Below are 23,842 nucleotides of genomic sequence, written 5' to 3'. Positions count from 1 at the left end.
TCCAGTCTCCAGTGAGAGTAATGTAGAACATCACAACACATTTATCACTTGACAGTGAGAAAAACAATCACTCCAGGGCTACCATTCTCAGACCTACATGACCAGTCTGTGCTCTCTGGGTCATGACACCTACATGGGAAGCTAAGCAGCAAGACATTTGTTTGATGAATAGTAAATGGGAGCCAGGCTTTTTGGTCATGTGACCCTTGTAACTGTGTATGATTTGCTCACCAGCAACAGTGTCTTGTTCTTAGATGCCCCAGGATTAAACATTGAGTCCTGAGTAGTATGAAAAACAGGCCAGCCTTTTCCCTTTGAGTGTCCTGTGGGTACATGCCAGTCCTACCAAATGCATCTGGAGGAGGACAAGGGGTATCAGAGAGCACCTGGCTTTCTCCTTGGGGTCTTCCATAGGAGTCCCCTACTATCTGCTCTCTTTAGTGTAGGTACTCAGCCATTGAGGTGCATCCATTCTTAGGGTGGTGCTCTACTGATATCTGAAGGGAGGAGGTTCTTCGGGGCCAGAATAAGGGAGAACAGTTGAAGGAAGTCAGCCCTTCGGAACTTCTCCAGAGTGAAATATCTACAAGAAAAACAAATCCTTCTCTTGCTGATGGTGACCAGCTCCTGCTGTGTGACCTGCTTTGTAGGTTTTCCCAGTGTGGGTGGGGAAGTCAACAGTGGAGGGAGGGGAGAGTGCATATGGGCTCTAGAAGAGGGGGAGTTAAGTCATATTGGAGCTAAGTCCTAAGACCTTGGCCCTACTTGCTGCTCTTTGCTGGGAGGAGAGCTGGATTCAAGTAGCCACAGCTGGCCAGATACTTTGTCTTTCAGGAAGGACTATCATGCTCATGACACTTAGCACATTTGTATGTGCTATAAAAATATCTTTGGAATAGTTATGTAGCTTTCTAAAATGTATAGCTATGCCGAAATACTGAATGGTATTTGCAAGCTTTAAAAAAGTGGAATCATCTCAGTGGTTACAGTAAAAGCCGTTATTATCAGAAATTCTGCATGCAATACTCATTGTTAGCTTCCATTGTGTGTGTGGCCATCTACTTGTGCAGTCACTTCAGGATCCCAGCTCACTTACCCATGCTTGTCGTGACCTTCCTGCAATGCTTCCATTAGGTTAGCCTTACAGGAATGCATCTCATCTTATTATTAAGTAAAGCACACTGAAAGCTAAATGAATGACACAGAGGGTTTGATAATGCATTCCAAAGTCCATTGTTTGAGGCATTTCAAATAGCTGCTATTCCGATGTGGGAAGTAAGACACTAGATATGTATTCATGACATTACACAAGACATGATCACATTTATATTATGAGCTAAGAATGAAGCAGAGGAAACATGCTGGAATCTGTTGTAAGCATTTTACCTGTACTAACCTATTAGCTCTTCACAGTAACACTATGAGTTAGCTACAATTATTTCCATTTTATATATGAAGAAGCTGAAGTACAGAGAGGTTAAGAAACTTATTCATAGTCACACAGCTAGAGAGTGGTGGACTTCTGATGAGAACCCAGGCAACCAGCTCCAGAGTTTATGCTACTAGCTCCTGCCCTTCAGTGGCTCCTGGAAAATTCTTATATCCCAGAATTGTCTTCCATAGAGGTTACACCATTTTACACTCCCAGTTATACCTACATCTAGTTATTATTTAACCAAGAGAAATGAAACCATATGTCCACAAAAAATTGGTACAAGAATGTTCATTGCAACCTTATTCTCAACAGCAAAAAATTGGAAATAGCCCAAATATCCATTTAACAAGGGAATAGCTAATCAAACTGTAGTATGTTCATATAATGGAATACCACTTGATTTCAGCTATAAGATGGAACTTAGGCACAATATGAATAAGCCTCAAAAACCTTATGCTGAGTCAGAGAAGTCAGACACAAAAGGGCATGTACTGTATGATTCCATGTATATGAGTTCAAGAACACACAAAACAAACCCATGCAGATGAAATCTGGGATAGTGACCACTTCCTCTCAGGGGTCAGGGACATGAGGCTGGGTGATGGCAATGCTCTATATTTTGATTGGTCAAAAATCATCGATTTTTATACTTAATATCTGTGCATTTTCTTATATGTATTTATACCTCACTTACACACACACACACACACGCATACAGTAACACATGGGAACTCCCCCTTCTTCCCTGATCCATTCTGTTCCTCAGTGGTACAATGTTTACAGACTGGTGTGGGGTTTGCAGCAGTTTCCATTTCCATGGATATGTGTAAATAAACATTAAAATAGGCTTTTATATTTTAACATAAATAAGATCAGACTATATGTATTATTCTGCTGCCTGCTTTCTTTTTTGATTAACAATATGTCTTAAAGGTTTTTCTGTGTCCATACTTCAGTTCTTAGCTAGCTTGGAGTTCCAGAATATGAATGTGCTTGATTTCTTCAGCCAATTTCCTTCTGATGGGTGATTTGGCAGTTTTCAAATTTTTACTTTGACAGTGTAATGTCAAATTTTGTAATGAAAATTTTGTGCATAAATATTCATGCGTATGTGCAGACATTTTTGTAGGCTACTTTCCTAAATTGGGTTTTCTTGGGAAAAAGGTATGGACACTTTGGTGGCTACTGCCAAATTAGTTTATAATTTTATAACCAATTTTTGTAAGTTACACTCCTCCTGACATCATATGAGAGAGCTAGATTCTGGTATCCTCTCCAACAATGGATATTATCAATCTTTTAAGATGTTTGAGAGAAGGTAGGTAAAAACAAAACAACAACAAAAAACCAGCATCTTGTTTCTGCTGAGATTAAAAAAAAAGAAGTTTTGATTTTTCTCCTTTATACACAATATACATATGAACTTAGAGTAGCATATGCACCTCTTGCTCCACACTGCCTCCCAGCTATGTGATTCTAGAGGCCATAAAGCCTGACACTTTCTCACCAATAAGTTAGGGAATACTTTCTAATTTTAATTTTAATTTTAATTTGATCCACTGTTCTAGTGAAAAATAGCAGGATTCTGTCCTCTATGATATTCATTCTTAATATAGTAGCCATTGTTGATCTTGATACCTATTGGAATTTTTTTTATTTAATCCCAATTCCTTAATGATGTGACATGACTTGCTTAATGACACTAGTCAATTTAAACGGACCCTACCACTGTACTCTCCAACCAACCTAACCCCTCCCCCATAACTGCTTTAAAAAATTTTTATTTAATGTTTATTATTTTTTTTGAGAGAGAGAGACAGACACACCATGAGCAGGGGAGGGGCAGAGAGAGAAGGAGACCGAATCCGAAGCAGGCACAAAATCTGTCAGCACAGAGCCCGACGTGGAGCTCAAACCCACAAACCGTGAGATCACGACCTGACCTGAAGTTGGACGCTTAACTGACTGAGCCACCCAGGTGCCCCCATAACTGCTTTTTTAAAAATTTGCATCTTGGATATATTTTTAATGGTGTTTCCCTGAAGAAAAAAAGCTTATCCCTAGGAAACTTTATTTCTGAACATGGAGCAGGTCAGTCTCTGGCAGAGGCTTAGAATCTGATTTGCCTCGTGGGTGAGAATTTGGGAAGTGGGTATCAATGACACTTTCTTCTCAGACAGTATTGCTAGAGGACTTTGCATTCTGCACCCCAGGAGTTCTAACTTCCTTAGTTTAGTACAATTGAGAGCTGTATGGAGGTTAGCCCTGTTTATCTATGCATGTGGGTTTACTTCTGCAGATGGTAGGAGATGCAGGACTGATAAGTCACCTACAGATTTTATTCTTGGAGATGCTGAAGTTATTACTAGCAAAAATCACACTGGTTGTTCCTTCAGCAAGTGTCTAGTGAGCTTCTGTGGGGGTATTTTGTCTTTATTGGGGGATCTCATATATTTAAATTTCATGAATTCTCTCCCTCTCCTCCTACCCCATAAATTGCTGTTTCAACCTGTTCTTTCAGGTAACCTTGGCTTCTCTGAGGGATACTTGAGAGAGTGACTGTCTAGTAGGTGAGGTTCTGCTCACTCTTAATCTCTTTCCCACCTCGACCAGAGCAATCCTTCTTTTCCTTTTTGGCTTTTAAGTAAGCTTTTATTAGAAGAAAGAGTTCTGCTGCTAGAAATATATTTGAAAACAATAGCACTTCTTCAAGGGAGTGTGTGTACTTTATACATATCTGTTGATGCTCATGTCTACGAAGATAAGATGATAATTTTCATCACCTTGCTGTGCATGCATCCAAATAGCCAAATTCAGAGTAGTGCCATTCACAACCAAGTTTTTCTTTTCCAGTCATTCATGTCCCAAGTCAGACAGCATTTGAATTTCCAGACTTCAGTCTTCCATTTTTCTTAGCCACTTATTTGTATTTCAGGAAAGCTTTAGGGGTGCCTGAGTGGCTCAGTTGGTTAGGTGTCCAACTTTGACTCAGGTCATGATCTCATGGTTCATGAGTTCAAACCCCACATCAGGGTCTATGCGGATAGCTCAGAGCCTGAAGCCTACTTTGAATTCTGTGTGTCTCTTTCTCTCTGCCCTCCCTTACTCCTGCTCTGTCTCTCTCTCAAAAATAAATAAAAACTTAAAAATTTAGAAAAAAAAGGAAAGCTTTAAGGGATGCATGGATTTGGGGGTTTGTTTGTTTTTTATTTTTGGATTGAAAAAAAAAAAACTGAAATATTCCTGAAAGTAAGGTCTGTATATGTTCACACTGCCCTGAGAACTTTGTGGGAGTTCATTATGCAAATGATGTTCATGATAATAGTCTATTTTCTTTATCAGTGGTACTTGGGGTAAAAAACATTTAGCAGTTGGTTCTAGTTAAATGTGTGCTTTAAAGATATAAAAAGTATTTCTTTATAAAAATGTCCTCTACTTAAACAATCTCTCTAATAACACTGACCTATCACATCCTATTACTGGGCACTGACCTTATTTCCTGAACTGGAAAGTGTGCTTGCCCCAGATTGGGATGAGTTTTGAAATACTATATCCTTGTTCAATTAGGAAGCAAGAGGTTGTTCTCAACATCTTTATAGTAACCAAAAGATTCCTAAAAGAAGATTAGCATATAGACTTGAGTTGGTAGTTTCAGATGTGTACCTTACTTATTTGTATAGGATACAAATAAGGAAATATCAGAGAAAAATTATCTAATCCCAATGTTGACCAAGTAGATGGCTGTTCTCTCTCACCATAATCCTTTTAATAAGTGTCACTAGGAATACTAAAATCACTGCTTCAGCTGGTACTGTAAATATTCTTAAAGACCAGTGTTCAGAATATTTTCATTAGTAGGAATTCCTGATAGAAGATCATTCAGCTTAATAAACACTTCTCTTGAATTTCATTTTCTTGGAGTGGAAGGGAGTAGCCGAGTATATAATTTTATGAGGACTAGAAATAAAAGTTTCTTATTGAGAGTGTCTTCCATTTGATTAGTAATTGTTTCAATTTGACATGTTTGCTGTGTATCATCTATTCTCATCTTGTGCACATTTCCATCAGAGCAGTGATTCTCTCTTGCTTGCTCTGGGAACCAGGCTCATTGACAGCAGCTGACTTAGCAATACTGGGGAGGAGAAATTGGGGTCAGGAAGGATCCCAAAAGATTCTGCTCTGCAACCCTCCTCTTTTGGAATCAGTGCTCCTGAGCCCTCTGTACTGCCCTCCTGCCTCCTCACGTGTGAGATTAGATTTATACCAGCTGCCATGGACATGGTTGCCTAAATCTGTGGAATGTTTTGCTAAACGCTGCTGGTGAAATAGTCCACATTAAGCCTATAACTCCTCCCCCCACTTTTTTTTAACCCATCCTTTGTCTGTAATCTTTTACTCACTTGCTTACTTTATGGTTTTGCACTTTGACATCCTGTAGATTCATTAAGAACTCTTAATCCGAACACCAGGGCTTTACTTAACATGATGATTACCCAAATTGTTATTCTGTTTGAGCTAAGTGATGACAATGTATTTGATTGGAACCTTGTAATTGTTATTTTAAAATCAAAGTAATGGATTATGATCTCAGAATAGGAACATGATCCAGAAGAATAATAATAATTAGAAGAGCAACCACTTAGAAGAGAATAAATTCTCTGTCATAGACCAGGGGCCCTTTATTCCCTGAGTCCTGCCTACCTCTGCAGTCCTAGGTTCTACCCCTCTTCCAGACCCTTGCCCTGGGCTAGCCTCACTGCAGCCTTCCAGTCCTTAGAAGTAGTTGGTCCTTTCTTGCCTTGGGAATTGCACTTGCTGTTCCCTGCATTTGGGGAGCATCTCTACTGGTGACTTCTTGGCTGGCTCCTTGGAGTCTTACCCAATATTTTACCACCTTAGGGAGGTTTCCTGGCCACAGTACCTAAAGTCATCCCCCCACTCAATGCCTGTCCACACATGCAATGCACGTCATCATCTGTCACAGCATGTGATTTATCACCCCTCTCCACCCCCCTGCTTAGGAAACCTAAGTTGTGTCTCCTTGGTACTGGTCTGCCTCTCCCACTAGACTTAAAGCTCCATGAGTTGGGTGAAGACTATACATACCTCATTCACTACAGCAGCCCCAGTGCCATCCTGGCACTTGGCATTAAGTGGGTGATCAATAAGTACTTGTGGTTAAATGAATTTCGGAATAATCTGAAGTTCCACCTTTTCCCGAATCCATGTCAATATATTCTATCCTTAGTACTCATGTTGTGATAACATATGATCTTCCAGTGGTTGAATTTAACCACACTCTGCTGACTTTTCTCAGGCACATGAAGGATCAGAATAAAAAGGTGGCCAACCTCAAGCACAACCAACAGTTGGAAAAGAAGAAGAATGCCCAGTTACTGGAAGAAGTCCGCAGGCGAGAAGATAGCATGGCTGATAACTCACAGCACTTGCAGGTGAGCTCAGGCTCCTCCTCTTTATACCTAAATAATTGGAGATTGACTTCCTCTGACATGCATCCTTTGCTGTGGAAAAATATGCACAGAAATGGGGGCCTTGCCTTAGCTCTGAGTCCAGCACTAACCGTGTACTCCCAGAGAACCCAATATGTCTTTACAATTATGGAGTATCATTTTCAGAATGGTGCCCAAGAAGAGCTGATTATGCTATAAAATCTAATACTGCACAGAGTCTCTTGGTTCCTATACCTCACCTTAAAAAGTAAGGGCCGCATTTATATTTTTAAGCTTAAAACATAGAAGCATCCTCCTTTTAGAATTATATTTAAGTGGCTTTGGCGTTTGTAGAAGGGTAATGTATGCGTGTTATCACAGAAGGTATTTGAAAAAGGATGCTTTCAGATAGTTTACAAAACTGGTTTTGTTTTGTTCAAAACTCTGAGGCTCTGAGGCAGATCATTATTCTGTCTTCTCTGTGGAATATAGTTATCTCTGAACGGACAGCCCTATCTGAGAAACCAACTGGCTGACTGAAAACACCAATTTTTCCTCATTAACCATCCCTATTTTTGGCAAAGGAGCTCTCCCCATGTGCTCAATAAAACATTCAGGCTAAAACAGGGCATTTGCTTTGAAGTTCCTTTATTTATTCCAATGTGCTTTAAACAGAGTAGTTTAAGTTCAACTTGGCCAGAGTTCATGTTACATTTTGCTTATTAATTAGTGTCTTTCTGTAGTTATATATCAGGTTTCCTCCTTGGAGATAGAAGAAGTTAGATAGTTTCAATATGTACTCACAGTTCATCTTTTTAATTGACCAAAAGAGAAATAAGTAATTATTCTAGGGTAGGAAATACAAGGAAATGTCTTGCACAGAGCATGGCACATGGAGATTACTTAGTCAATATTAGTTTCTTTTTCCTCTGTATCCTAGAGCTGCCTTTATGGTTTCAGTCAAGCCCCTTTGTTTGGATACCTGATTTGGTTTGCACAGTAGTAACATCAGGTCCTTTGTTCAGGCGTGGGACCACCTTCACATGGACCATTAGCTTATTTGAATCCACAACTTCCTCCATGTTCTTGTCCCAGGATTTTGGACCTTGGTTTCCCCCCCAGTCATATGAGATATTAAATTGGAGCCTATAGGCTGAGATAATGAGAACTAAAATTTGTAGAACATTTTATTGCCAGGCATACAGTCTCAGTTTTTCTTCACCACAGTGTTAGTGATTTTACATATGGTAAAATTGGAATCTCAGAAAAGTTATCAAGCGACATGCTAGTAAAAGAGTGGAGGTATACCTGACTCCGGGTCTCCCTGCTTTCAAGAAACTAATGTAGAGGAACCATAACAGTAGTAGCTATCATTTATAGAATTTTTCAGTATACTAGGTACTGTGCTGTGTACTTTATAGCACCTATTTAATTCTTATATGAGCTGGGTTAGTTGGGATTCTTAGTTGCAAGTGACAGGAACACAACTCAGTCTTAACTAAGCAAAAAAGGGCATCAGTTAACTGAATAGGACAGTTAACTGAAGGGTAGACTTCAGGCCTGACTTCATTCAGATATTCCAACAGTGGCATTAGGAATCCATCTCTACCCTACTCATAGTTGCTCTTTGTTGCTTTGATTCTTAGGAAAGCTGTCCACAGTGATGCCAACCATGGCCATCAGCAGCCAGCCTCCATTGTGAGCGCAGTCACCTTGGGGGAGGAGAAAAGTTATTTCTTAGTGGTTCTAGCAAAAGTTCAAAGAATGAAAGAATGCATATATTGACAAGGCCAGGATGTGACCACCTGGAGCTTAGAGGATAGGGGTTAGCCACACCCAAGTCATATGGGCTGAGAGTGGGAATAGGTGACTTCCCACAAAAAAGAAAGGAGTGTGTTGGTAGAAGTTATGCTGGACAGTAAAACTATAGAGTGCACTACAACCATCTACATGGTGGTTTAACTGTTATCCCATTTGATGTTTGAGAAGAAGGATGCTGAGAGGTTACGTAACTTGCCCAAGATTACTTGGCTAGTAAGTGGCAGAACCAGGACTCAAACTTAATCTGACCATCTTTAGATGGTGAGAGTTCTGGAGAAGAGTTGTAAGAGGACAACAAGAAAACTGTTGAGTGGTGGAGAGTCTTCATGGAGCAGTTGGGATTAGAGCTGGATGAGTCTGACATGGGAGGGATGCAGCAGTAGGGACAGCACTCCAGGCAAGAGAACCATCAGCAAAGGTATAGAGTCTGAGTAGAGCAAGGTACAGTCAGGGCACAGAACATAGCAGACGAATTCAGTGTCGTTTTCAGTGATGTAAATATTACTATCTTTCTTTAACTGATTTTGGAGCTTGAATACCCAGGATTTATTCCAAGCTTCAGAATTTACTAGCTGAATGTGCTTGGGCAGATGACTTACTCTCCCTTGGCTTCAGTCTCCTCATCTGTAAAATGGGACTAATCACAATTACATCTACTCCAGAGTTGCTCTGAAGATTAGAGTCAATGCATATAGAGAATTTAGAATTGTACTTGGCACAATCTATGCTCATAGTAAGTGTTAATGATTAACTGTTATTATGAGAACGAAGAAAAGGTAAAAGGAACATTTTGTGAAATTGTCTATGATGTATGTGGGTATTTATACAGTTCTACTCTGTTACGTGTTGAGCATCAAAGTTGCTGTCATTTCTATTTATAGTCATTTCTTTTCTAAGGACACATCTAGTTATGGAAATTAATGTCTTGTTTTGACTCATGAACTTTTGCATAGCAATATTTTTATAAGGGGCCTTGATGACTACCTCATAGACCTATTCATAAAAGATAGCATGGTCTGGAATTACTTAGTTGCATTCCTGACCACCCCAAATAAAGGATAGCATTTGAAATGCAATAAAAAGTAATCACAATTAATTTTGATGAAAATGTCTCTGGTTAAGGTTAATAGAGAGTGAAACTCCCACTTTCTTGGATTGTTAAGCAGATATACTCAGATGCAATAATTACTGCCTTTTGAGGACAGAACTTTCCTTTCTTGGGACATTTGATTTTTTAATGTTACTGTTGTTTTAAGTATTTCCTGTTTATGAGTTAGCTTCTTAATCCTTTTAATAAGTGTCTGTCAACTAGGATCTTGTTTGGTTGGTTACATGGGTGGTGGATTGGTTGGTAGTTATGGGATTGACACCTACTAAATTTGATTTTTTCTACACTAGTTTTTTTGTAATGGTTGGACATGCTGACTTCTTGAATCAGCCAACCAAATAGGTATCATATCCAGAGAAATATCAGGTAGAGTGTTTTCTGCAACAATAATAGCTGTTGGATCAGATTCCAAAGGAGAGATTGAAGAGATTCAGCCTGTTATTAAAATTGGAGACAAAGTTGAATATATTCAAACTAGGACATAATAGCAACAGGCAAAAACTGGGCCGTTTTAGTCCAATCTAGATATGCAGTCATGCTAAGAAACATTTCACAAACCCAACCTTCTTTAGTTCTTAGGTTTATAGTTTTATGGCAGGAGTTGCAAACTCAGATGCCTTTAGGGTCTAGGTTATTAGCATAAATAAGAAACAGGTTCACATGTAAGAAAAAATTATTATGTCTCATTCTTTCAGCCTTTTAATTTTCCTTTTTGGTGAAGATGTATCAGTTAGCAACTGCCATAATAATGCTGTGTAGCAAATCATCCCAAAACTCCATGACTTTAAAGCATCAATAGTTATTCTCACAGATTTTTCAGGCTAAGTGGCTCAGCTTCTCCAGAGTAGACTTGGGTGGGCACGCCTTTTTCTCACTGCAGGTCTGTGGGTGGCTGGAGCAGTTCCATTCCACATGTTTTTATTCTGAGACTCAGGCTGAAGTGGTGTCAGTGACTTAGGAGAAACTCTTCTGATGATAGTAATAGTAGCAGAGGCACAGAGAGTAAGCAAAAACATACAAGGTTTGATAAAGCCTAGACTTAAACTGACATTTTTTCACCCCACCCCACTGGCCAAAACAAGGCACATGGCTGAGCAAATAAGCAAGGATTGGGGAAGTACTCTCCCCATGAAGAGAACATTTTACAGGGGCAGATACAAGGAAGGGTAAGGGCTTGAGGCCAATTGTTCAATCTGTCAAAAGAGATAGGATTTGTAGAAATATTTCCCTACATAAGAAAAAACAATGACATAGACATAATGAAAATTACATCCTAGTATATGGATGTGATAGAGAGTGGTAGGGACTGTGAAGAACTCAAGAGCCCATGGCTCATCAAAAGGAATTGAGACCACCAAACTTTGGCTGAATGCTGCCACAAAGGTAGGTCTAGGGTTGAGAGACCCTATGATTGCCATAAAATAGAAATTTTTATGTGGAATCTATGGGTTTAGTTCACTTATAAAAAGCACTGTGGGTTCTCTGAAGCACATGTGCAATGGAATTGACCACTGGTTGTCTCTGTTGCACAGCCCTGCATTCTGATCCCACTGGCTTCTCATGATACAAGTGAAGAGACCAGCACCCTAGCTAGCCCAGCTTGATCCATTAAGGACAGAAGACAGTTTAGTGCATTTGTCCTGAGTCCTTTTCCTTTTTTGTCTGAAAATACCTTGAATACCTTGAATTATTGCCCCTTGGAGAAAATACCCACAATCTATAGGAATAGAGAGTGTTCTTGATTTAACTTCTTAAATCATGTTTTGGAGAATTTGGCAAGGAGAGCAGGAAGGGAGAGATAAAGAGCCATGAAGCTGAACTGTCCAGTTTTCAAATACCGACCCTTATTACTATTAGCTTAGGAGTAAGGCTGGGAACCTCTCTGACTCTCACATTTTTTCATCCATAAGTGGGAATTACAGTCTCTACCTCCCTGGGTGGGTTAAATAAGATACACTGTATGAAAGGGCCTTGCACAGTACCTGATCTATGTAGGGTTCAGTTACTAGAGCTTTCTCCCAGAGAGACTGATAATGAGCTTTTAACCATAGAAATCAGTGACCATTGGGAGTATTGTCCAACAGATCCTTTGCAACTATTTTATACTGATGAGTAATACAGATATAGAGCATACAACAATAAACGAGTTTCCAATAAAACATTAAACAACATATTGGGCAATAAGGAGGAAAATTAAAACATTTTTCAAGTTTATGTTGAATTGTATGTTAAAGGTGAATATAAGATCATGATTTTTTTGTACAATTCTGTAGAACTGTTCTCCAGGACACAGATTGTAGAGGATGATATTTATGTCTGGCCTTGGGGCTTTGGGCTTCTGTGTGTCCCCTTAGAGATTGCATGGAGATTTTTCAACAAGGTGTCTTTCCGGAGATTCACACTAAATCGTCATTACCAGAATGGGATGCATTCCCACCCCATACCCCCAGCCTCTAGCTATTTCTTGCTGAGTAAATATGCCAATTTGAAATCCCATTGGACATCTTTGTAGATTTTGGCTGCAATTTTCCCTGTGCAGTTATCGAGTTAATGAACTAACATTCTAAGAAATGCACAAGCCAATATTTTATGTTCTTTTTCTGTTGTATGTCTGCAGAATTCTCTTCAATTTATTGCCTGAAAACTAAAGTCTGTTCTTGTGTGCTTCCGTTTCCAAATTATAGGTTCCCAGGGAACTGTAAAGTTTCTTCTCTGCCAGTGGTTAAACCCAAGTGTGATGAGTTTAAAAAGCAAATGAATGTTCCCATTTATTCTTGTCCTTTTAGTAGAGTTCTAAGAAATAAAAAAAAGCTAGAAAGACAATTTTATTTTTCAATTTGTGTGAGTCTCTACATCCATGTCTTTTTTCCAAGGGGACTTCCTTTACTTTGCTTCTCCAATTAGAGTTAGAGGAAGTGTAACAGCTAACAGAGGAAGTGTAACAAACAACATAAACCTCAAAAAATGCATAGCTTTCAGCAAAACATATAGTTCATTATGAAGTTCCCAAGCATTAGTAAGTTGTTTCTTTGCAGAGGGACACATATGTTTTAAGCAGCAATTTTTTAAGCCTCATATCTGTATGTTCATCTCTCCAAGTCACTGAGTTAAGTTCATTTCTCTTTCAATTCCCTAAGCTTGAAATTGTTACTCTAACTGTGATCTGTGTTCCTGTGTTATGGTACACTTCTAAGTACTACCATTAGAAGAAACCTGACCAGTGGAGTTAAGAGATCCATCATTGTCAAAACACGTTTATTCAGTTCCTGGTTTTTCATGGCTGTTCAGTAGGCACAGTGTAGAGTGATTTAGGGAGGCTCCATTTCAGCCATCTTGTTCAACATATGGAAAGATGCGAAAAGTTCTCCAAACACAGGTTTAAAAGAAAAATCCACATTTGTTCAAAATTGCATTAGAATTTAATATGATTTATTTTAACACTCAATGCAAGGTGTTTTGTTTGCCTTGGGATTTTCAATCTTGATGTGTAGAGATTGGGATGTTCCATTAAGTTGTGAATAAATTCCATCACATTGTTGAAATGTGGACCGAGCCACGTCCAACATTTCCAGACTCTTCATGGTTTCAGACAACAAGAAATACTCAAGTATATTTTTGAGTCTGCGGAGGGCACAGAATGTTGGAGGGTAGGACTGAGGTTTATTACAGAAGTGCTTTCTTTCCTTGGGGATTTATTTTGACATTTGTTTTTCTTTCACACTATAATCCCCCATGAGCTAAAAATGACTTTTGTTACAACAGATCCCTATAGGCAGTCTCAGAAAATCTTATTTGAAAATTAGTTTCTGGTAGCCTTGAGTTGAGTCGTTACTCTTTGTAGTAACTCATAGACTGTCAGAGGTGATGAGGCATCCTGTGCAATGTATTTGAGAACTAACCATTTGTTAGAAATGTTCCAAGAAGCCCGGTGAAATCATGTAAATAAAACTTTATATGGAGTTTTTCTTCTTTCCTCCCAATAAAGTATTGTTTGTTTTTCCAAATGTGCAGTAACTTGCATGTTTCTTCTGAGAAACATATTTTGCTTTTTCCTGAGGATTTGTGACCTAATCTTCCACTTCATACAGCCCCTCTGTACAAACACAATATATTTCTATGGAAAAGAGAGGTGTACCCTTAATCAACCTAGAGGTAGCCTAATCTACCTACTGAGTTACCCCCTGGAGACAGAGTGGGGTTCATTATTCTTTTCTGAAGGGTTTTCAGGTTTCACTCCATTAGTGGCTCTTAGACAGTCTTCAGCAAAGTGAATGTTTGTCAAAGGCTGAAGATCCTACAGAATGAAATGCAACATATTTGTCAAATTAAATCATTATTATTATGGAAATAGAGTCCTGAATGCCCTGGGATGACAAAGCTTGAGGAAATGGGAGATGGAGAAAGGAAACTTAATGGAATAATATAGTAATCTCTTACTCATTTTGAAGGAGGCTCCTAAGAAGGATCAGACTATTTTTTAGATATTATTCCATTTTCTCTTTTTGGTCCCTGAAATATAAATTGTTAAGGGAAAGACAGCATGCATCCTCCCCTGTGCTCCCCAGTGAGAATTAGAAGCTTTCATAGATGTACTTCAGGTCTAAGGAGAGAGGGGGGCTTGCTTTGTAGAATCTGCCTTTCTTCTATTTACCTTTAACTCTAACCTCTGGGCTTACTTTGAGGTGAGGCTTGGACCATAAACTGGAGACACCATTTTTATATGTTTATTAAAATCACTGCAGATAATCAGTTTAGTCAACAGCAATAACAACAAATCCCAGCCAGAGCTCTGGGTGCTTCTCAAAGTGCTTCTATGGGGGTAATCTTCATGCTGGATCTTCCCATTGACCTTGGGATTGGCTGGGGGCAAGTTTGTATGTTTTCGTTTTATAGATGGGGAAACTGAGCCTCAGGCAGTTGTTCACTGACTCATCTGCAATTGTAGGTATCCTTAAAGTCAAAGCTTTGAGGAAATACTGATGCTTAAGACTTTTTCCTGTGAGGGGCGCCTGAATGGCTCAGTTGGTTGAGTGTCTGACTTTGGTTCAGGTCATGATCTCACGGTTTGTGAGTTTGAGCCCCCACATTGGGCTCTGTGCAAACAGCTCAGAGCCTGGAGCCTGCTTCAGATTCTGTGTCTCCCTCTCTCTCAGCCCCTCCCCTGCTCATGCTCTCTCTCTCTCAAAAATAAACATGAACAAAATTTAAAAAAAAGTTTTTCCTGTGAAGGTCAGACTAAACCTCAGCTCTTGGAAACTGAAGAAATTGATTCCCCAGGCAAAAGTTTCTGAACCAAAAGTGCATTAAAAGTCACTGAGAAAAGAAACCTTTAGGGTGTGTACTTGGGAGCATCTGTAGCAGGTGCAGTATAATTTTCAAAGTAGAGAAAATGAAGGAATTACTGAAGAACCCACACTTTGAAGGCAAGGGGATTGAAAGAAGAAAATAATGCTGACAGCACACCTTATTTTCTCAGAGGTAGAATTCACATGATAACTCACACACACTAGGGACCCAGAAATCCCTAAAGGACAGTCATGTTCAACATGCATCAAAAAAAAAAAAAAACAAACCAGTACAATTAAACCAACTCTTCCTGGTCAGGGTAATTATGGCAGCTTTACCCTGAGATATGACTACCAGAGGTTAGTCAGGGGAGCACCTGCAAATCACAGTGCATGTCACCCCAACATCAATAACCTCTTTTTAATAGATGCTGGTATTTCGGCATGTTGCTATGCAAGGCAGAGACCTGGGCATGGTTAATTTTTTAAAATGTTAACTTTGACTTATGGCTTTGTCCAGAACATTGCTAAACTGTATATTCCAACACTCCAGATTAAGGAAATGATAATCAATGACATGGGCAATGATTTAGATGGAAATCTTGCAAAAGGAAAATACAACTATAAAATCTGTTCCTAGTCACTTAATAGTCTCTCCTGTAATACACATTTGGGAAGTTGGTAATTTGAATTTATGACACTTTTAATTTATTCTCTGGTATTACACTTTCCCTCTACATCTTACTTATTTATGTTGCCTGGAAAGCCCCTGCAATGTTTAGAAATTATAAGTTTTTCTTACTAGCAAGGACCTTACACTTTATTTAATACAAGCCCCTTGCTTTGCTGCTGAGGCATGTCAGGCCCAGCAAAGGCACATGACCTGCCCAAGATTCCAGAAGGAGTTATTGGCAGAGGGGAGACCAAATCTCAGGTCTTGTGCATCCATGTCTGGTGGCATTTGTGTAGCCCACTGAAGCTATATGTCTGCCTTCAGTAGGATTTGAATCATTACTGTAAGCCCCAAACTTGGGCTTGTGCTCTCTCAGCACTGGATATTAGATTGGCCATTTAAGATGACATAAAATGATTCCTCACAGTACACTAAGCTTTGTGCAAAGTTTGTTTTTTTTAATGTTTGTTAATTTTTTAGAGACAGAGGGACAGACAGAGTGTGACTGAGGGAGGGGAAGAGAGAGAGGGAGACACAGAATCTGAAGCAGGCTCCAGGCTCTGAGCTATCAGCATACAGAGCCCAACATGAGGCTCAAACCCACGAACCATGAGATCATGACCTGAGCTGAAGTCAGATGCTTAACCGACTAAGCCACCCAGGCACCCCTGCTTTATGCAAAGTTTATAAACAGAGTATTCTATCATCTTCTGTGACTCTTTTTTATGTCTTTAAAATTGGAATACCTAAAGAAGTGCCAAGTCCTTGGTGAAGAAAATTGTGAGAACAGACTATATAACTTAGGACTTTTTAGATGGTAAATAAAGATCTGTTTAAGTTATTTATACCTTTGCCACTTTCCTCAACCATAAAGGGATGTCACCTGTAAAGGGACTCAGGAAGTCTCTTGTCATAGAAAAGAAGCGTGGATTGCTTAAACATTTCAACAATAAGAATATTAGCCACTACTTTTTATTGAGCAATGAATTATCCTAATGATAATGTCTTTGGTTTAGTTCCCTGCAAAACTGAGAGTGAGATTAACATTCAGGAGGTTTATTGGGACAGGGGGATCTCAGGAAGAGAGAGAAGCAGGACTGGGCACTGGAGAAGTTGAACTGGAATGTAGTTGCAAGGGATGCTCAGTATTTCCCATCAGCACCCCATGGAGGTGGGGTGGCCATTTTGAGGGAGTTGACCCCAATTCAGATGAGAGGGCTGGGCCTTTGTTACCCCTCATCAATAAGTAAGTGGGTCCCAGCAACCTCTGGGAAGAGCATAACCTTGGAAGGCACATCCCTCGCAACTAAGGAAGGAATGCCTTAGTCCTGAAGAGGAATCCGGGCAGGACACCACTTCATCGACAGTGAGTATGTGATGTGTATGTGGTATTCTCCTCTTTGACGCCCATGGAAGACACACACAGTTGGTCTCAGGACTCTTGCCTACCCAGCTTCACCCTTCTTTTCAATACAAAAGACCAAACCTAGTTAAAAACTAATCCTAGTTGGCCAAGTTGCTCTGTATACCTGTTGACTTGTTTGACCTTCTCAAGAAGCTTCCCAGGTAGCTACCATCTTTGGAACCATTGTACAGTTGAGAAGATTGGGACTTGGTGACGTTAAAAAGAGAAGGAACTGGCATTCTTTCCCAGGTCTCAGTCATGAGTGGGTGCACCCCTCTCTCCTGTGCAGACTGTTTCTTTATATGCTTACTGGTCCCAGTAACTGTGGCACCAGTGAAGATGATGGTCAAGCTACTCCAAAAATGGAAGAATTAGAGAGCATAAACTTGGGTAAGGAGGCATCATGTGAATTTTGTGGAATAGTGGATAAGTTTTTTCTTTTCTTTTCTTTATTTTAAATAATGAGAGAGACTGGGATGCTTCTTCAGGGCATGCAACGCTCTGCCCTGAGTTCTGCAAGCAGCCCCACTGATGCTTTTTTATTTTATTTTATTTTTTTTTTTTATTTTTTTTATTTTTTAATATATGAAATTTACTGTCAAATTGGTTTCCATACAACACCCAGTGCTCATCCCAAAAGGTGCCCTCCTCAATACCCATCACCCACCCTGCCCTCCCTCCCACCCCCCATCAACCCTCAATTTGTTCTCAGTTTTTAACAGTCTCTTATGCTTTGGCTCTCTCCCACTCTAACCTCTTTTTTTTTTTTTTTTTTCCTTCCCCTCCCCCATGGGTTTCTGTTATGTTTCTCAGGATCCACATAAGAGTGAAACCATATGGTATCTGTCTTTCTCTGTATGGCTTATTTCACTTAGCATCACACTCTCCAGTTCCATCCATGTTGCTACAAAAGGCCATATTTCATTTTTTCTCATTGCCACATAGTATTCCATTGTGTATATAAACCACAATTTCTTTATCCATTCATCAGTTGATGGACATTTAGGCTCTTTCCATAATTTGGCTATTGTTGAGAGTGCCGCTATAAACATTGGGGTACAAGTGCCCCTATCCCACTGATGCTTTTTGAGGACTTTTGTGTGCCAGGTACTGTGCTACTTGTTGCAGTTTAATAGTTGGTAAGACAAGATTCTTTACCTTTGAATATCTCAAGATCTTTTTCCTGACTAAAGATGTCCTTCCCTGGGCATCTGATTTGCAGCAGCTTCTGTAAGTGAACCAGATCATGTGTTCCTTGGCTGCTTCTTGCTCTGGAATGAAAAACTGTTGGAAGGAGGTAGCCATGAGGGTATGTCTGCAGCTGGACAAGTCAGAACAGAAGCTTCTAGAAGGCTATCTGAACCACAGGTCTGCTCTGGGCTGCAAGGAGTTGAGTGGGTAAGGAAAGAGAGTACCAAGGCAGTTGGGGATGTGGGTTCTAGTCTAGGCTCAGTCACTAATTAACCATGTAATCTTGGGCAAGTGATTTTTTTTTCCTCTCTGAGCCTGTTTTCTCATCTACAAAATGAGAGGCTTGTATCGGGGTAAGTCCCCTTTCAACTCCGAAATCCTGGCATCCTGAGACTAACTTAAGGGTGCATTCATGTGATAATTAAAGGTGCCATCCAAGAGGGCAGCTCATGGACAACTGGGGATGCTGCTGCCCACGTAGAGCATCCATGTCAGGAGCAAGGATGTCTTCCAGTTGGGAATCCATTGGTCTCCTTCAGTACCAGCTGTGGTGCAAATATATTATTTGGCTTTAAATATCATTTATTCTAAACTCTTTCTCTTCTTTATCTGAAGTGCCACATCTGCCATTTTGAGAAAACTTTGTTGTGTGCACTAAAACATAATGTTTTCTTTCTTCAGAGTAGTTGGTTACAATAACACATCCACTGATTGCTACTTTTTTAGTATAAGATAAAGATTAGAACTGTGACACTCTGGACACAAGATACACAATGCAGGAACTCCTCAGAATTGAGCCACCTGGGTTTCAGACTTCTTTCTCAAGAGCAGGATCTATGTGGCTTTTAAATGTAATTGTTGGTGAAGTAGACTATTATTTTAATAAGCCACTATGTCACAGCGGCTATTTTCTCCCTCAAGTATGTGGGTCATAATGAACTGTGGGAAAATGGAAAGAGACTAATTTGACAAAAACCGGGTTGATCTGATCTAGGTTCACATTTCCCAAAGCATGTTTATCAAAGTGAAATTCTATGAGATATCATTAGAAGAAAGGATTCCATTTGTCAAATGTTTTTGGAAAACAATACATACTCTATCCTGTGCTTAGAGAACCACTATGCATATTAGCATAGTCAAGACTCTGGATGTTCTGTAATCAAGAGACCTGTTTAATGTTCTTTAATCCAAAATTTCTCCAAATCATTTAATGAAAAGAATTTTTCTTTTCCTGGAACATCTGTTTACATTGCAAAGAGTTAGTATTTTATGGAACTTGGGTAAATGCTGTTCTAGACAATTCACAGTGCTGATAACTGATATATACAATTAGCTCTTTGATTATAGTTTGAGATTGAAAAAACTCTGCAGTGACACTGTATTAAGCATAAAATTATCTTTGATGAGTAAGAATTCACCTGGGCATCTTGCAGTGTCTTTGTGCCTGCCACTTGATTAAAAAGCAGTTTTGTTAGAATGATTGGCCAAGAGAATTCTACCTCTGATATACTTTTTAAAAATTGCACCTCATTTAAAAAGCTGATGTTTACGACAAGCACAGTGATATTCCCTATCATTTCTTGACTTTGGGATCTCCACTGACTTCTGATCATAAACTCACATAATGCTATGCCCCAAATCCAAATTAGATGAAGAATGTTTTGGAGGAATAAGTGGAAATTATTCCAACCTTAAAATATACAATTGAATTATTTTAGGTATTTGTTGTCAATTCTCCTTTGGACATAGTTTTGCCCTCTTCCCACTAAAGCCGTTCTTTGGTATGTGGACTGTAGCGCTTTAGGTTCCTGCTGTGCTGCCAAAATCAATTGTATGGGTTGAAAATGAAGCACAGAACGTCCCTGTGTTGTTACTAGCAGGCTTGTTTTTATTTTGGTTGTACTTATTTGGCTGTGAAAGGAACTTTATGAGAAATTAGAAAACTGCAAATTTGAACACGTTAACAGTTAAACAATATAACCTTGAATGTATGTATGTCTCCTGGATGCCTGAGTCTGATCATAAATGAGCTTATAATTTCTGAATGAACTACACCTCTCTTAACCTGGCTTAATAAAGGCCTTACCCTTTTAGTCATCTTTCAGGTTACTTTGTCCTTTACTCTAAATGGGGGTTTAAGGCCATCCTAGACTATGTCTTGGTCAACTGGATAAAGTTTCACTTCACAGGAATTGCCACGTGTGCACTGGAGTCCAATGTTTGAGACAGGGTGGTAGTTAGCAGTGCATCTTTGGGGACTAGGTAGTCTGGGAGGTACATTACAGCCAAAGGAGGACCCTCTTTTCAGCTGTAATAGGTTTTGTAACATTTTAAATTCTTCAGACTTGTTTTTTCCCCACATAAAAATAAGGTCATACATATCTCTATATTTTAAAGTTTATGAAATCGAAGTTGCATTTATATATTCTTTCATTCCACAATCACTTGTGTCAGGCTCTGTACTAACCTCCTTGGTTTCTGAGACCAGGTTCTTCTCTCTCATTCTGTCTAATGGACAGACAAAACCATAAAGACATAAACATAACATAAGACATACCACGAGATGGGGAAATAATAGCCCAAAGAGATTTTTAAAAATAGGTTGGAGTAGATAGCAGTACAAGTTCAGAAGATGAACACTGTATGCAAAAGCAACCTGAGTTTTTGCACCCAAGCCACCTCCTGTAGCTTTGTTGGGCTTCCCTGCAAATGTTTTCAGGCTGAGGAACGGACCCTTTCCCTGGTTCTGATGAGCACTACCTTCTGTTATTTATGAGTCAGGAAATATCATTGTATACACCCAAATATAAGCCACCCTGATTATATAGCCATCTACTATTTCTAAATTTCATAAAAAATGTTCACGTTTGACTATATAAATTTATAGGGGGTATAGATAAAATAGTCAAGATGTCTACTTATGATGCTTATTTTGTTTATTTGGTTACGTCTTAAATCACTGATTACTTTTTGTCACTGTTACATTTAATGGCAGAATCTCACCTGAACTATCCACAAACATTCTTTACCCGAGAGCCAGTGACCCTCTGGAGGGGCTTTTCCATCACCTGGTGCAGACTTCCCAGTCTAATTGCCTTCGCCTCTGAGCACTTTGACCCTAGTACTTTGGAAACACATATATGAACAACTCAGTGGAGTCTTACAGAAAGCCACAGACACCCATTCACATAACATTAGCAGGGTTTGTTTGATAATTTTTGGATACATGTAAATATTTTTTTCTCTTTATCATGTAGAGCTATAATTGCTTTTTCTATCGTGTGCTTTTACCACACTGGTTGAGAGAATGGATTCCTGGGTTGATTGGTTGATTCCTGATGTTGCCACTTGCTACCTGTGTGATGTGAGAAAAGTTTCTGGATCTTAGGTGATGGTAGTACCCACCTCCTAGTGCTGTGGTCACTTAGGAAACAGCACTCAGCAAAGACTACACGTTGGCCAGTGCCACAAGGATGCTGATGAGGCTGTTGATGTCATGTTGTTGTTCCATGTTTACACTTGTTAGAGAGCCCCAGAGACCTCACCATAGCCTGCAGCACCCTGTGCAATTGGCCCAGGTTTTCTTTGAGACTCCTTTCCTCCCATTGTCCCCTTCACTGAGTGCACCAGCACACCAGTCTCCAAGCCTGCCTGCCCTTGGATCTTGGAACTTGCTTTGCCCTTGACTAGAATGCTCTTTCTTCAGATGCATGTGTAACTTATTCCTTTACTTCATGCAGGTCTCTGCTCGCATGTAATCTCCTCAGAGAGCCTTCTCTGAATGTTCTTTCTAATTAATTGTTCTTGTAATTCTTTATGTCCCAACCTGACTTTATCTTTCTTTTTCATGCATAGCTTAGCCTAAATATAATATAGTTATTTGTGTACTTGTCTCCTAGCTGTCTTTCCATGAGCACATGGGACTTTGTCCATCTCCCTTCCCAGAATGTCAGATTCTCTAATGTATCTAGAACAGGATTGGCCCTTGGTAGGCATCTAATAAATATTTCTGACTAACTGAATGAGTGAATTATGATAAGTGAGCAGAAAGGAAAATGAGCTCCCATAGCATTTCTGTGGATTGGGAGCTGCTGACTTCACAGAGAGAGAAGGACCGGGGAGCTCTGTCCTGGAGGAAAGAGGATTGCCTCCCCCTGGCCAGCAGTGCATGGTGGGGAGCTTGGAGAGAACAGGGGAAGTGTGTTTCAACTGAGATTCTATGGAGGCCTCCTTGGAAGTGAGGACTTATGTCTTACTGCTGCTGTTTCATTGCTAGTAAGTAATAAGATAATGATAACTTATTATTGATAACTGTGGGATAAGTAAATCGCTGAATAATCAGACAATAGAAGATGTACCCGCTAGACCTTGTCATGAGGTTTGTTTGAACAGGGTTTTCCTTTAAGAGGCATTCTCGTTCACACTTAAAGATGTGCATCTTTAGAGAGCTGCCCTGGTTATTTTTCCTTCCTCACTTCAGCTACAGGGGGCACCGTCCCCATTGGAAGCTGCTTGGAGTGACCTTCCTTGAGAGCAGGGCCAGCAGCATAGTGAGGGAACCTCATTCCACCCTGGCCTCTGAGCAACGGCCTTGTGTGGCAGGCACTCTCTATGCACACGTTTAGGAAACACAGTCTGCAGACTGCAAACATCTGGAGAAAGGTGGCAAAATAAGCAACAGGCCCCTTTGAGCAGGTTTTTCCTCCTATCTTAGTTCTGCAGCAAAGCCATTCTGTTATGAATGTTCAGGTCTTTGATCTGATTAACTGTTGTAAGAGTGGAGAATTTTTCATTAAGAATGAGTTTGTTTATTGTTTAACTGGCATATGGGTGGAGTCCTAGAGTCATTTATAACTGTGCCGTGGGTACCTGCAGTGTGCCAGGCACCATGTAGGGGGTACTGAGTCCTGTGAGTGTGATGGCTATATCATTGCCGCCATCTTCAGTAGTCTCGTTTTGACACTGTCATTTCCAAATGCATGTTTCCCTTCTCAGCCACCACCCAGTGGAGCTCGCATACGCTTCCCTGCCCAACGGCTGTTACTCAAAAGCGTTCTGCAACACTCCTGGCCATTTTACAAGCTGCACAAGAGACCTTACTCTTTTGTAATCACAACACAAGTTTCTTTCCTAAAACCAGAGTTTCCTATTGTGATCAGCAGCCTTATTCCCCACACTTGGTTCTCAAAGACATGTGACTATTAAGTTATGCTGCTGGCAAGATACTTTGTCACGAAAAAATGTGCCAGACTTTGGAAATGGTTCCAAAGGCTAGTTTCCCAAATTGTCTTGGAGAAAAGCCTGGCTCTTTGGAATAAATAATAACCTCCAAGGTGACTCCTTAGAATAAGGATGATGTACATGGAGATAGCATATTTTGTCAACTTATCTTTTTTTCCTCACACCCCATATTTAAGTTTTGAAATGAAGCAATCTACTTTCTAGGCATCATATGAATAATATACTGAGTGAGT

The 23,842-nt window shown here is 39.8% G+C and overlaps 1 protein-coding gene across 1 annotated transcript in view; it reads left to right on the top strand.

The window, feature by feature from the left end:
• The window catches only part of ERC2 (ELKS/RAB6-interacting/CAST family member 2), a 728,571-nt gene that overhangs the window by 459,348 nt on the left and 245,381 nt on the right, over window positions 1–23,842 (top strand). The window contains exon 11 of the mRNA XM_049640744.1: window positions 6,753–6,888. Within this exon, the coding sequence (XP_049496701.1) occupies window positions 6,753–6,888 (136 nt within the window). The remainder of the gene's footprint in view (window positions 1–6,752; window positions 6,889–23,842) is intronic.

Source organism: Panthera uncia, chromosome A2 (genome assembly GCF_023721935.1).
Source record: "Panthera uncia isolate 11264 chromosome A2, Puncia_PCG_1.0, whole genome shotgun sequence".
NCBI classification, from domain to species: domain Eukaryota; kingdom Metazoa; phylum Chordata; class Mammalia; order Carnivora; family Felidae; genus Panthera; species Panthera uncia.
This window is presented reverse-complemented; position numbering and strand designations above follow the sequence as displayed.